The sequence below is a fragment of the Hemicordylus capensis genome, chromosome 2 (genome assembly GCF_027244095.1).
Source record: "Hemicordylus capensis ecotype Gifberg chromosome 2, rHemCap1.1.pri, whole genome shotgun sequence".
NCBI lineage: Eukaryota > Metazoa > Chordata > Lepidosauria > Squamata > Cordylidae > Hemicordylus > Hemicordylus capensis.
The window spans coordinates 221,935,654-221,949,589 of NC_069658.1; the positions used below are offsets into that span (position 1 = coordinate 221,935,654).

A 13,936-nucleotide genomic window follows, 5' to 3' on the forward strand; every position below is an offset into this window, starting at 1 on the left:
CAAGGTGACAATAAGGGAGGAAAAAAGAGATTTTGAGGAACATTTAGCTAAAAGCATCAAGGGGAATAACAAAAACTTCTTTAAATACATCAGAAGCAGGAAACCTGCCAGGGAGGCAGTTGGACCATTAGAAAATGAGGGAGTGAAAGGGATTATTAAGGAGGATATGGAGTTTGCAGAGAAGCTAAATGAGTTCTTTGCGTCCATCTTCACGGCAGAGGATACTGAGCATATACCTGTTCCTGAACCAGGCTTTTTAGGGATGGAGGCTAAAGAACTGAGCCAGATAGAAGTGATGAGAGATGATGTTCTAAACGGTCTTGAAAAACTGAAAACTAACAAATCAGCAGGGCCGGATGGCATCCATCCAAGAGTCCTCAAAGAACTCAAATTTGAAATGGTTGACTTCCTTGCTAAAATATATAACTTATCCCTGCAATCAGGTTCTGTACCAGAGGACTGGAGACTAGCAAATGTAACACCGATTTTCAAGAAGGGATCCAGGGGTGATCCGGGAAGTTACAGGCCGGTTAGCTTAACATCTGTTCCAGGCAAATTGATGGAAAGCATCCTCAAGGATAAAATTGTAAAGCACATAGGAGAACAGGCCCTGCTGGGAGTGAACCAGCATGGGTTCCGCAAAGGTAAATCTTGCCTGACCAGTTCTTTGAGAGTGTCAACAAGTGTGTGGATCAAGGTGATCCAGTTGACATAGTATATCTGGACTTCCAGAAAGCTTTTGACAAAGTTCCTCATCAACAACTCCTGAGGCAATGGGATAAGGGGACAAGTACATGTGTGGATTGCTAACTGGTTGAAAGACAGGAAACAGAGGGTAGGCATAAATGGAGAGTTTTCACAATGGAGGCAGGAAGTAAGAAGTGGGGTCCCCCAGGGATCTTTACTGGGACCGGTGCATTTTAATTTATTCATAAATGATCTAGAAGCAGGGGTAAGCAGCGAGGTGGCCAAATTTGCAGATGATACCAAACACTTTCAGGTAGTGAAATCCATAACTGCTTGTGAAGAGCTCCAAAAGGATCTCTCCAAACTGGGTGAGTGGGCGACAAAGTGGCAGATGCAGTTCAGTGTTGGCAAGTGTCAAGTGCTGCACATTGGGACGAAGAACCCCAACTTCAAGTATATGCTGATGGGATCTGAGCTGTTGGTGACTGACCAGGAGAGGGATCTTGGGGTCGAGGTGGACAGCTCGCTGAAAATGTCGACTCAATGTGCAGCAGCTGTAAAAAAAAAAAGGCCAATTCCATGCCAAGGTTCATTAGGAAGGGGATTGAAAATAAAACTGCTAATATTATAATGCCCTTATACAAAACTATGGTGCGGCCACACCTGGAATACTGCGTACAATTCTGGTCACCGCATCTAAAAAAGGACATTGTAGAACTGGAAAAGGTGCAGAAGAGGGCAACCAAGATGATCAATGGCCTAGAGCACCTTTCTTATGAGGCTAGGCTACAGCACCTGGAGCTATTTAGTTTAGAAAAAAGACTACTGCGGGGAGACATGATAGAGGTCTATAAAGTCATGCATGTCGTGGAGAAATTGAATAGAGAGAAATTCTTCTCCGTCTTCCATAGCACTAGAACCAGGGGTCATCCCATGAAATTGATTGCCGGGAAATTTAGAACCAGCAAACGGAAGTACTTTTTCACACAATGCATAATCAACTTGTGGAATTCTCTGCCATGAGATGTGGTGGCAGCCAACAACATGGATGTCTTTAAGAGGGGTTTGGATAACTTCATGGAGGAGAGGTCTATTGATGGTTACTAGTCGGAGGGCTGTAGGCCACCTCCAGCCTCGGGGGTGTGGTGCCTCTGGGTACCAGTTGCGCGGGAGTAACAGCAGGAATGCCCTCAACTCCTGCTTGTGGCTTCCAGTGGCATCTGGTGGGCCACTGTGTGAAACAGGATGCTGGACTAGATGGGCCTTGGGCCTGATCTAGCAGGCCTGTTCTTATGTTCTTATGATGCTGGTCACACACTCAGTTTAGTTTTTTGCACTGATCAGGGTGGTGTTCTGTGGGTGGGGACTCCTATCATCTCCCCTTTGCCATAGATGGATCACCATCTGGTTAAGTTAGAACTTACAGTCTTGGTCCACCTCTGCAGGGGTGAAGGACCTATTCGGTTGGTTTGCCCAAGGAGGTTATTGGGTCCAATAGGATTCCAAGAAGCCATGGAAGGGTTTGGCTCTGCTAGTGATTCTGTTGACACTCTGGTGCAATCATGGAATAATGAGCTCACTAGAGCAGTAGACACAATCGCTCTTAAGCATCATCTCTGACCTGCTTTAAAGACAGCCCCATGGTATTCGGATGAGTTACTGGAGCTGAAGCGGTGAGGTAGATGACTAGAGCACAAGTCTCGGCGCTCTGGAGGAAGACTCGGTGTGAGTCTGATCGGGTACAACATTTGAAGATCTATACTCTGGCAGTGCGGGTGGCAAAAAAGCAGGTTTTTTTCTGTCCACATTTGCTTCCAAAAACTCATGTCCAGCTGAGTTGTCTAGGGTTGTGAGGGGGCTAGTATTTACCTCTTCCCCCTTGAATTTAAACTTGGAACCATAAGTTAATTGCTGTGACATTTTTAATGACTTTTTTGTGGATAAAAATTCTCATATCTGGGCCGAGCTGGTTTCCACAGTTATTGCAGAGTCTACTGTGGAGGTGCCCAGCAACTCCCCTTATGGGATTAGATTGGATCATTTTCAGTTTGTAACTCCTGAGGAAGTGGACAAACTGCTTTGGACTGTGTGCCCTACAACCTGTTCTCTTAACCCTTGCCCAACTTGGCTTATCTCATCTGATAATTATATTATCAGAGAGGGTCTGGTAAATATTATAAATACTTCTCTGAGGGAGGGCAGGATGCGTCCTTGTCTTAAGGACGCTATTATTCGACAACCTTTGAAGAAACCTGCACTGGATCCCTTGGAGTTGGCTAATTACAGATCTGTTAATAACCTTCCATGGTTGAGCAAGGTGATTGAGCAGGTCGTGGCCTCTCAGCTCCAGGCAGTTTTGTAGATTATCTAGACCCATTTCAACTGGCTTTCATGTGGGCTATAGGGTTGAGATTGCCTTGGTCAGCCTGATGGATGATCTTCAACTGGCTATTGACAGAGGGCATATGACTCTGCTGAATCTCTTTGATCTCTCCACAGCTTTCAATACTATTGACCATGTTGACTTCTGGATCACCTGAGGGGGTTGGGATTGGGTGGCACTGTTTTACAGTGGGTCCGCTCCTCCCTCTCTGGTAGGTTCCAGATGGTGTCACTTGGAGACTGTTGATCTGCAAAGTGAGAACTGAAGTATGCAGTTCCCCAAGGCTCCATACTGTCTCCAATGCTCTTTAACATCTACATGAAACCACTCGGAGAGATCATCGGGAGGTTTGGCGCTTGGTGTTATCAATATGCTGATGACACCCAGATTTACTGTTCCATGTTAACCTCATCAGGAAATGGCATATCTTCCCTAAATGCCTGCTTGGAGGTGGTAATGGGCTGAATGAGGGATAACAAACTGAGGCTGAATCCAAATAAGACAGAAGTACTGGCTGTGGGGGGTCGGGACCTGAGAGATGGTTTAGATCTGCCTGTTCTGGATGGAGTTACACTCCTCCTGAAAGATCATGTCTGTAGCCTGGGAGTGCTCCTGCACCCAAAGCTTTCCCTAGTTTCTCAGGTTGACGCAGTGGCCAGGAGTGCTTTTTAGCAGCTTCGGCTAATTCATCAGCTATGTCCATTTCTAGAGGTGAATGACCTTAAAACTGTGGTACATATGCTGGTAACCTCCAGACTTGACGACTGTAATGCGCTCTATGTGGGACTGCCTTTGTACGTAGTCCGGAAACTACAATTGGTACAGAATATGGCATCCAGATTGGTCTCCGGGACAACACAAAGGAATCATATAACATCAGTTTTGAAAGAACTGCTCTGATTACCAATATGTTTCTGGGCGAAATATGAAGTGCTGGTTTTTACCTACAAAGCCCTTAATGGCTTGGGACCAGACTATTTAAGAGAGTGCCTCCTCTGGTATGCACCCGCCGACTGTTTATGATCTTCTGGAGAGGTCCAGTTGTGGTTGCCACCAGCTCGTCTGGTGGCAACTCGGGACCGGGCTTTCTCTGTGGCTGCCTCAGGGCTTTTGAATATGCTCCCTGATGAACTAAGAGCATTTCCCTTTCTGTTTGTTTTCAGCAAGACCCTCAAGACTTTCCTGTTCTCGCAAGCTTTTAATTAGAATTTTAATAATTTTAATAATTTGCTTTATATTGTTTTTATCATGTTTTATGTATTTTAACCTGTGATTTTAATGTTGGGATTTGTACACCACCTAGAGATTTACATATCAGGTGCTATAAAAATATGATAAACAAACAAACATTGGAGACAATATGGATCCCTGAGGGACACCATACAAGAGTCCACATTTTGAAGAACAGCAGTCCCCCAGGGACACCATCTGGAATCTGCCTGAGAAGTAGGAGTGGAACGACTGCAAAGCAGTGCCTCCCACCCCCAACTGTCATAAACCTGTCAGGATAGTCTCAAGTTATATGACACCCAGGAGGCTACCAGCACTGGCATTTAGCTAATCAGCTGGTGGAGTGGAGAGTAGACAGAGAGACAAAGTAGGTTATCAGGCAAATCAGTACAAGCAATCTCACAGCAGAGCCAGTCCCAGTCGTAACGATATCTAAGCCAGTCGACCAAGTCCAAATCAAGTTCCACAAGTAGAGTACAAACGGTCTGGGGTCAGTGCACAAGCAAAGCAAGCAGGAACACAGCTGGGCAGTACAACAATCACGACATTGCTTCCAGCACTGCAACTGTGCTGTGGCGGTCTTAAATAAGTGGAAACCATGTGCTTTCAATCATTGGTCTCTGACTCAGCAGTTCTCCTTGTTAGCCGAGTAGTTCTGTGCATGCGTCTCCTAATCTCCTCCTGTCTCTTCGACTGGCCCCTCTCCACAGCTGAGATCAGCTGCGTCTCCTCCACAGGAGCTGTCATACTAGGCTCCGTCTCTCCCTCAATGTCCCATGAATCAACCCCACTTGCCTCATCAACTTCTTGCCTTTGAAGCTGCTGCACTCCCTCCTCCACTGTCACACTACCTGTCTCCTCCTCATCTTTGGAGTCCGATAGCATGCCCATGACACCAACCTCCTGACGCTTCAGAAGGATACTATGGTCGATAGTATCAAAAGGCTCTGTGAGGTCCAGTTGGACCAACAGTGTCACACTCCCTCTGTCAGTTCCCAATTGGAGATCATTGGTTGGGCCAACCAAGACAGTCTCCACCCCATAACCCACCCAAAAGCCAGTCTGAAATGGGTCTAGATAATCAGTTTTCTCCAAGACTGTCTGGACCTGGGAGTCCACCACCTTCTCAATTACCTTGCCCAGCCATGGAAGGTTGGAGACAGATGTATAGTTGCTGAACTCTGAGGGATATAACTACTAACTCAACAATAAATATTTATATACCACTTTTCAACAAATGTTGTCAAAGTGGTTTACATGGAGAAGTACTAAATAAATAAGATGGTTCCCTGTCCCCAAAGGGCTCACAATCTAAAAAGAAACTTAAGAAAGGCACCAGCAACAGTCACTGGAAGTACTGTGCTGCTGGTGGATAGGGCCAGTTACTCTCCCCATAAGAGAATCACCATGTTAAAAAGGTGCCTCTTTGCCCAGTTAGTGGTCTAATAATTGCCTCCTCAAGACAAGAAAGCATTCTGCCCTCCCTCAGAGAAGCATTAATAATCTCTACCAGGCCTTCTACAACAACCCCCCTGCCAGATAGTATAAGCCATGTCAGGTTTATAGGAGTTGTAAGGCAACATCTGCAGGAGGGCTGAACTTGAGCAGCCCTTTCCTTTTCTACTTGATATCTATGAAGACCTCCAACATGCATCTCTTTGATACTGATTTTAGCCCCTGAGCATTCCTGACATAAGCCTGTGGATATCTGGGCATTTGGCTCCCTGATTCCTTTGAGGCAGACTACTTTTGGATGAAGTTTTTGCTGGGTTATTTTGTCTGGGAATCTACTGCTGTTTATACATTCAAAATAAAAATATGTTTTTAGTATTTTGTGGTTTGTTTATTTATTGTTAAATTTATATACTGCTTTTCATTAAAAACAATCACAAGGCGGTTCACAAAGGAAAAAAATAAAACAGGACTATAAAAATTACACCATTAAAATATTATGCTAAAATATAAAAACAGATCTAATTAAAAAAATTTAAAATACATACTTGGAGGAAAGACAGCTCCAGGATTGTGTGTCTTCTGTCTCCTGGGAGAATCCCCCAAATTCATCGCTTTGTCACACGGTGCATTGTGGGATCTCCAGAGGCTGGGACACATGTGTTTGCAGCGCTGTATGTTTGCAGCATGGAACTCAGGAGGCCAGGACAATGCTAGGGATGTGCAAACCGGTTCAAATTTGGTTCAAAGGTTCGAACTCAAACCAAACAGGGCATTGCATTGGCAATACTGGTCCGAGTTTGAACCGATCGAGCCAGGTTCGATTCGAGCTGGTTCGAGCCAGTTCGGAGATTCTAGAGGCCATTTTAGATGTTGCCCTCCATTTTGTGTGACTTGTGTTGCTTGATTTCAGTGGCTGAGCTCTTGCTTCCCTGATTGGCCAGATGAGTCTGGCTCTCTGGTAGGCTCTGCACTGTGCCAGTCCTTGAGAACCTTTGTCAGAGGGGAGGGCAAAGGTGGGGGCTCCTAAAGGAGGGAGTTTAAAATTCTATTTAAAGCCAAGCCTCTGGCCAAGCAAAATCACTCTGGCTGCAGTCTTTCTTGGCTTCCTTCTGGCCTGCTGCTGCCTGCTACTGTTAGTGTGGTGAGAGTCTGATTGGCAGACTTCTGTGTTTTTGTTCCCAAATAATATCTCAATTGGAAAGCATTGAATGCTTGTCACTGGGTGAAAGGTCATAGCCATCAATCCCAATGAGATATTATTTGAAAATCTATAGAAATTCATAAATAAAGAGCAATCACACCTATCAATTTGGGGATGTCTGGGATGGATTGAGGCCATCCCTGCCATGGGCCCAGACCCATTTTGGGGTGCCCTGCCACCTCCCAGAGGAGAGCTTCAGGGCTGACCCAAATCAACATTATATCCCACAAGAAATATTTTTTTAAATTCACCATTAATACTAGGAGCACCCAATTGCCACCCCAGCTTTTTTGCCCCTATCTGGCCACCCTAACACCATGTCAGTCCACCTACCCAGAGCAACTAAAATGACACAAACCACCAACTTGACAATAATCTGAAAAGCCACTGCCTACTGCCAGCAGAGCACACACAGAGAAGCAGACCTGCTTTGCTCCTGCAGGATGCACAAAAAACCCTCTGCCTCAGTGCCCACACTGAAGCCACCACAGAAGCAGACCTGCTCTGCTCTCCTCCTGCATCATGAACACTACAGCTGAAAAAGCTAAGAAGGGGTCCAGGGGACCAATCCAAACAAAATCACAGACTAGACTAGCTAGCTTAGCTACACCAACAGCACGGCACAGCACAGCACAGAGACTGCAGCTGCTGCCCACACAAGCCAACAAGACCTAACTAAGACAGCGCAAGGCAGTAGTAGCCAACCCATGACTCAACTACAAGAAACAGGGGAGGGCATAATTATGGGCAGGCAATTCTAACACACAAACTACTGGAAGGAAGGAACTACTACCAGTCTACCACATAGTGCAGCTGATAGGTCAGGGAGAGCAGAGCAACACTCACCTGCTTGTTCACTTCTTTCTTGTCTTCTGCTTGTCTAGTGTCTTCTCTTTGTGTGTGCAGTGCATGCCTTTTGCCTTGGGGAAAGGAATGCCTCTGTGTCTGGTCTACCACATCTTTGCTCTAGGACACAGAGGCCCAAGGTAGGTGGTGGCACCAGTGAGTGCATGCGTGTTTGTGTTTGGTCAGGTGTTGTGTGCGTGCTGCTAGCTAGCTAGGAGAGGAGAAGGGGGGAGGGGGGTTCAGAAGGGATTAAAGGGAGGGGGTCCAGCTCAGAGTAGGTCAGATGCCACACATATACACATATAACGTGTGCTTTGGTGGGAGACCATTTCTCATCACCTTGCCAGACCAGGTGGGGGGGGCAGATGGAAGGATGATGAAGAGGACAGAGAGATGGACGGGGGAGGGAGGGGGAGGGAGGGAGGGAGGAAGAAAAAACATGCTGATACAGACAGACACTACAGCAAGCATCCATTCACACAGACAGTACTACAGCATCCATCCACACAGACATGGACACACAACAGAAAAAGCCTCCACACACACACACACACACACACACACACACTTCTCTCAAGACAAGTACAAGCACAGTGACACTGAATTACACAGACTCAATTCCCACCCCTCCCCGCAAAAGAACCCATTTAAGAAAATCAATATGTTGACAAGTTCCAACTTCCAACTATTCTTATAAATCGTGTTTTTTTCCATCAATCAACAGTCAATCATTTTCAAATATAATCTTTTTGATATTTTTAGAGGGTTGGTTTTTTTTCTTGATTATTTACATATTTACAGTATGTTTAGGTTGTATTTACATATTTACAATACGCCGCCGGTGCCTAGGAGGCTTGTCTAGTATTATTATGGGGCTGTGTTACTGTTTTTTTGTGTTTTTTGTGGGCCCACGCCAGGCTCCAGAATGCTGTCAGGTGGAAAGAAATAGGGGCATGTGGTCTTTCTTAAGTGGGCACGGGGTGTATTATCATTTGGCCAGACACAGCACTAGTAATGGGCACACTGCGACTTGGCTGGAATGGCTCAGTCAGCTGTCACATCAGCTCAGCTAGAGGTGGAAGGGGGGAGGGTAGGGATGAGCAGAGGATGAGCCAGGCAGGTGACCAACCATGGGCCAATCACAGTAGTCACTCACCCAGCTCAACCTGCAGCTCGGGATTGCCAAGCAAGAGGAGGTTGACCTTCAGGAAGACCAACTGCTCCACCAGACCAGCATCCAACCAGGACTGAGAGGGTGTTACCATGTCTCCGGCACATGAAAACACCTGCTCGCTCTTGACACTGGTTGATGAGGAGGTGCACAACAACTACCGCCAGGTCCAGACAGAATTGGTGGGGGGTCACCCAGAACTGTGAGTGGTCCATCGAGGTGTCTTCCTCCACATGCTCCTCCAAGTACTGGACAACGCATTGCTCAGCACTGGAGGACCTGGCAGGTTGATCCTACTGCACACCAGGCAAGGCGCCAAGGCACACCCATTGAAACCACAGGGCTGCTTTCATGGTGGGAGGAAGTGCCTGCAGAGTTGGTGCCGCGGCCTGGGATGCCACGCTGCTGGACTGGGAAGAGGAAGGGGAAGGGGTAGCTGATGCCGCATGGCCATCCACACTGCTGCTGGATGCGGGTCACTTTGGGGGAGTAGCACCCACACCACCATCACCCTCCTGGTCCTAATGACCTCCTCCCCAATAAAACTCTGGACCAGGAAGTCCCTAAACCCAGGCAAGTCACTGGCACTTACAACATAACCCTTGATGGCTGGGTCACAGAGACAAGTGAGGACATACTCCTCCCTGCTACCCAATTCACCAACAAGCCACTTGCCCACCCCAGCCTTCAGACTTCCAGCCAGAGCATGACCCTCTGGTGTGGTCAGTGAAGTCTGGAGTTTGCCCATCAGTTTCTCAAGACCCAGAGCTGTGGGCAGCGCCTGGCTCAAGGGAGTGGTGTCAGCACACAAGCCCTTTATGGCAAGCTGGAAGGGCTTGAGTGCCGACACCTCCTCAGATATGTGCTTCCACTCTGCATTCAGGAGGTTGCACACAGCCAAGGACTCGTCCTTCACCAGGGCATCAAGGGCTCTGTTCTGCTCCAGCAGGTGCTGGGAAAGGAGGAAGGCAGAGTTCCACCATGTCTCTACATCCATCGGGATTAGATGGTGGGAAAGCCCAAGGTTACACTGCTTCTCGTGAAGCAGGCTTCAGTGGAAATGGCTGGCCAGCTTGCAAGCCTTCTTGACGAGCGTGGCCATGGCGGCAGCAGCACCTTGCAGGGGGCAGCCCTTATCCTTGGACGCCTTCAGCTCCCTAAAGCCAAGGGCATCCCTGACAGCCAGGTGCAGCATGTGTGCCATACACTGTATATTCACACAGCCCATGACTATCTCGATGGCGGCAGTCACGTTGGAGCCATTGTCCATAACAATGAAGCCCAGGGAGAGGTGTGGACACCCGCCAATCTGCTCATCTATCTGGCGGCCGAGTACAGCCTCCACCTCCTCTGTGGTGTGCCTCACATCTGTGGTCTCCACATGCAAAATGGCTCACCTGTGCCGTAGTGCAATGGGAGACAAGCTGGAGCCAGAGGCAGCTCCCACGGAGGTCCCTTATCTCTCTGGGCCCCATTAGTGGGCAGTGAGGGCCAGAGAAGCAGCATGCATTCCACTGACACTGGTCCAGAGGTCAGTCATGAAATGCATGCTGGTGCCAGCAGGTGCCACCCACAGCCTGGCTGACACAAGCTCCCTGCACCAGTGGTACAGGGAGGGGACCACGTTCTGGTTGAATGTGGTCCTTGAGGAGATTGTGTAGTCAGGAGCAAGGTACTGGAGAATCTGGCGGAAGCCAGAGTTCTCGACCACCTGAAAAGGTTGGTCGTCGGTGGATATCATCTTCCCTATGAGGCAGGTGAAGTAATGATGGTCCACCTGACCAGCACTCTTGCTGCCCAACTACTGTGTCCGCCACTGGACTGGTGATGTTGCCTGTGTTTTTTTTGGCAGCTGGCACACCACCCTTGTCCGCACTAGTTACGGAACACCAGGTGCACTAGTGCTTCCCGCGGGGCCAAGGAGACCTAGGTGATGATGCTCCGTGCGTTGCAACATGGGCGTTGTACCTAGGTGCTTGACATCCTTTTCCCAACTGACTTGTGCCCTGTAGTGGACACAGTGGGCATTGTTCGAGGCATTTTCAGGCACCTCAAAATGCCACCAGACGCCACTGCCCTTAGAGGCCTCTGACACCCTGGGCGCCCTCTTTGGTCTCTTGCTCCTGGGTGACTGCAGTCCTCCAGGGTGTGTGGCCAATGCTGCCTGCCCACTGCTATCACCCACCCCCCTTCCACCCTACGTGGAGGCCTGGCTTAGGCAGAGGAGAGGCAGGCCTCTCCACTACCTCAGCAGACCCTTCCTCATCGGAGCCAGCGTGGGAGGACTCACCACTGGACTACAACATGACTACCTGGGCTTCATGGGGGAGCCCACTGAGCGGTGAAACAATAGGTGGAAGGGCCCCAAGAGCGAGGGAGAATCTGTCTGTGCCGCTGGCAGCCATCACATCCTCCTTGCCCTCTGCCTCCTCCCCCGCACCACCAGCCTCCACTACCACTGATGCTGGACCACCACCTGGTGATGAGGGACCCACCACAGCTATAGTGCCTCGACCTCAGCCAGCACCAGCAGCAAGCTGGGGAAAGTTCAGCCTGTGCACAAATGCCTCAGCTGGGAGAAAGAATTCCCAATGGTGAGGACTGAGGTATCGTCAGGCTCCTCGTGTCCTTGTCCTCTCTGCCCCACAGCCACAGGCACAGCCCACCCCCAGCCTCTCCCACCTCTGCCTGGCAACCTTCTGTGAGGCCTGGCCTGAACACAGTGCTCACGTTGCTCAGACATATTAAAAGGTGGGAGACTTTATGAGAATGGCTGGAAAGGCGCAAAATAGTTTTTAAAGGGGGGCAATTAATTGGGAGGGAGAGATTCTTTTGGGAAAAAGCCAGTTGGGGGAAGGGAAAGATTATTTTTGAAAAATGCCAATTGGGGGGAAGGGAAGATTTTTTTGCAGGAAAAAAAAGCCAATTGGGGGGAGGGAAACCTTTTCAAATTTAATTGGGGGTGTTATATTGGGGATTTTTTTTTAAAAAATGGGGAATCCCCTGGGGTGGCAGGCAGTTACCCTCTTACCCAGGTGGAGGAGGGGGGCAAGCTTTCTGGGGAAAAGAAAATTGGGGAAAAACCTTAAGAAGGGACACCTACCAGCCTTAAATGAAAAGTGCCTTGGGGGAACCTAAAAATCAAAACAAAACAAAAATTTAATCTAAAGTTAATTTTTTAATTTTTTTAAAAACCTGTTTTAAATGTCCCCTTTAACAGAAGCCTACTTACCCACTCCACCCACAGCAAGGAATACAATAAGTATAATACAAGGTGTGGGGGGGGGGACTGTAAAAGAAAACCCCCGCAAAAAAAGAGAAACAACCTGCAAGAGAAGGCAGCAAGCAAACAACAATATACAAAATATATCCCTCCCCACACCCAAATGCAAAATAAAGGAGGCCCTATTTAAAACTACCAACTAGGAGAAAGGGGGATAACAAAAGGTCTGCACAGTGCACACACTCATCCCTCTTCTTCCAGTTCTTCTCCTGCCCCACACTGGTCAAAGGCAATGGGGCGGGGGGGAACAGACCAGTCAACTGGCACACTACTGGGTGGCACAGGCGGTCTCTCACAGTCAGCCGGGGGCAAGGATGAGGGCAGAATGAGCCAATAATTTGTGACTCACCCACCCCCAAGCACATAAAATTTAAAATAAATACTTTAAAAATAAATTTAAAAGGCTGGCAGGTGTGACTGCTGGCTGTGTGTGACTGGGAAAGAGACAGGAGAGAGATAAAGAGAAACTAGAGTGAAGGAGGAGAAGTTAAAGAGAGAGAGAGCAGTGAAAGAGATAAAAAGAGAGAGGGAGGGAGGGGAAACCACCAGCAGCAGCAACGCACACACTGCTGGGGGTGGGAGTTAAAAGGGACTGACTGCTGGGACAGAGAGAAACTGGAAGAGAGAAAGAGAGAGGGGGGGGAGAGAGAGAGAACGTGCATAGGGAGGGGTGTGGGGGATTCCAGATGGGAGGGGGGAGATATCAGGAAGGGTTGAACCAGGCCCAAGAGGCATAGAGAAAGGGAGGGAAGGGGGGAGATTCCAGATGGGAGGGGGAGATGTCAGGAAGGGAGGGGACCAGGCCCAAGGGCTACCCTGGGCCCTGGCCTAAATTAAAAGGACTTGGAATGGGGAATAATAATCAGCAACACAGAGAACAGTTATTAAATCAAAAAAATCCAAGTACAGAGAGGGAGGGGAGTGGGGGGGATTCCAGAGGGGTAGATGGCAGGAGGAGGTAAGGGGGCGGGGGCAGACCAGCCAGGGCCCAGGCCAGCCAGGGACTAGCCTGGGATGGGATGTAGGAGGGCAGGCAAACAAAGAACACACACACACCACGAACAAAAATTGGTAAAATAATCACACACACTGTGACTGCACAGCAAAAAGATAAGCACAGAAGATGCAGGGGGCGGAGAGGGCCACACAACAAGCCACCAGGGAATGGGATGGGATGTAGGGAGGCAGCAGGAGAACACACTAAACAAAAACAGAATCAAAGCAAAAAAGCAGCACACACAGGACAGGAAATAGGAGAAGAGGTAGTAGAGGCAGGATAAAATCAGTGCGGGGTATGGGGTAGGGCCAAGGCCTGTAGAGCCCTGGCCAAATAATAAAGGGAGGAATGAGACAGAGAGAGACAAAGATAAAGCAGGAAGGGGGGACCCAAAATGGGAAGAGGTGTGTAAATCAAAAGAGAGAAGGACTCAGGAGAGGGCAGGCAGAGAGAGAAGGCAAGGAAGGAAAGAAGTCTGAAGACAGGCAAAAAAGCACAGTCTTAAGGACTCACACCAGTCCTGGCTGAACACACGGTCCAGAGATCCAACAATTGCAGCCAGAGAGAAGTTCCAGGCCAGAGCTGGGGTTTAAATAGGTTTGAAACTCCCTTCTTTGGGAGCCCCCACTTTTACACTCCCCCCCCCACCAACAGGGTGCCAGTACTCAAACAGTGGCACAGTC

General features: G+C 48.6%; 1 protein-coding gene across 1 annotated transcript in view; it reads right to left on the minus strand.

Annotated features, from left to right (window-relative positions):
- Positions 1-9,266: 9,266 nt before the first annotated feature.
- Positions 9,267-13,936, minus strand: part of LOC128343785 (vomeronasal type-2 receptor 26-like) — a 57,855-nt gene continuing 53,185 nt past the window's right edge. Inside the window, exons 8-10 of the mRNA XM_053293222.1 lie at positions 10,193-10,341; positions 9,824-9,925; positions 9,267-9,383 (exon numbers count right to left, since the gene is read on the minus strand). Coding sequence (XP_053149197.1) covers positions 9,267-9,383; positions 9,824-9,925; positions 10,193-10,341 — 368 coding nt within the window. The remainder of the gene's footprint in view (positions 9,384-9,823; positions 9,926-10,192; positions 10,342-13,936) is intronic.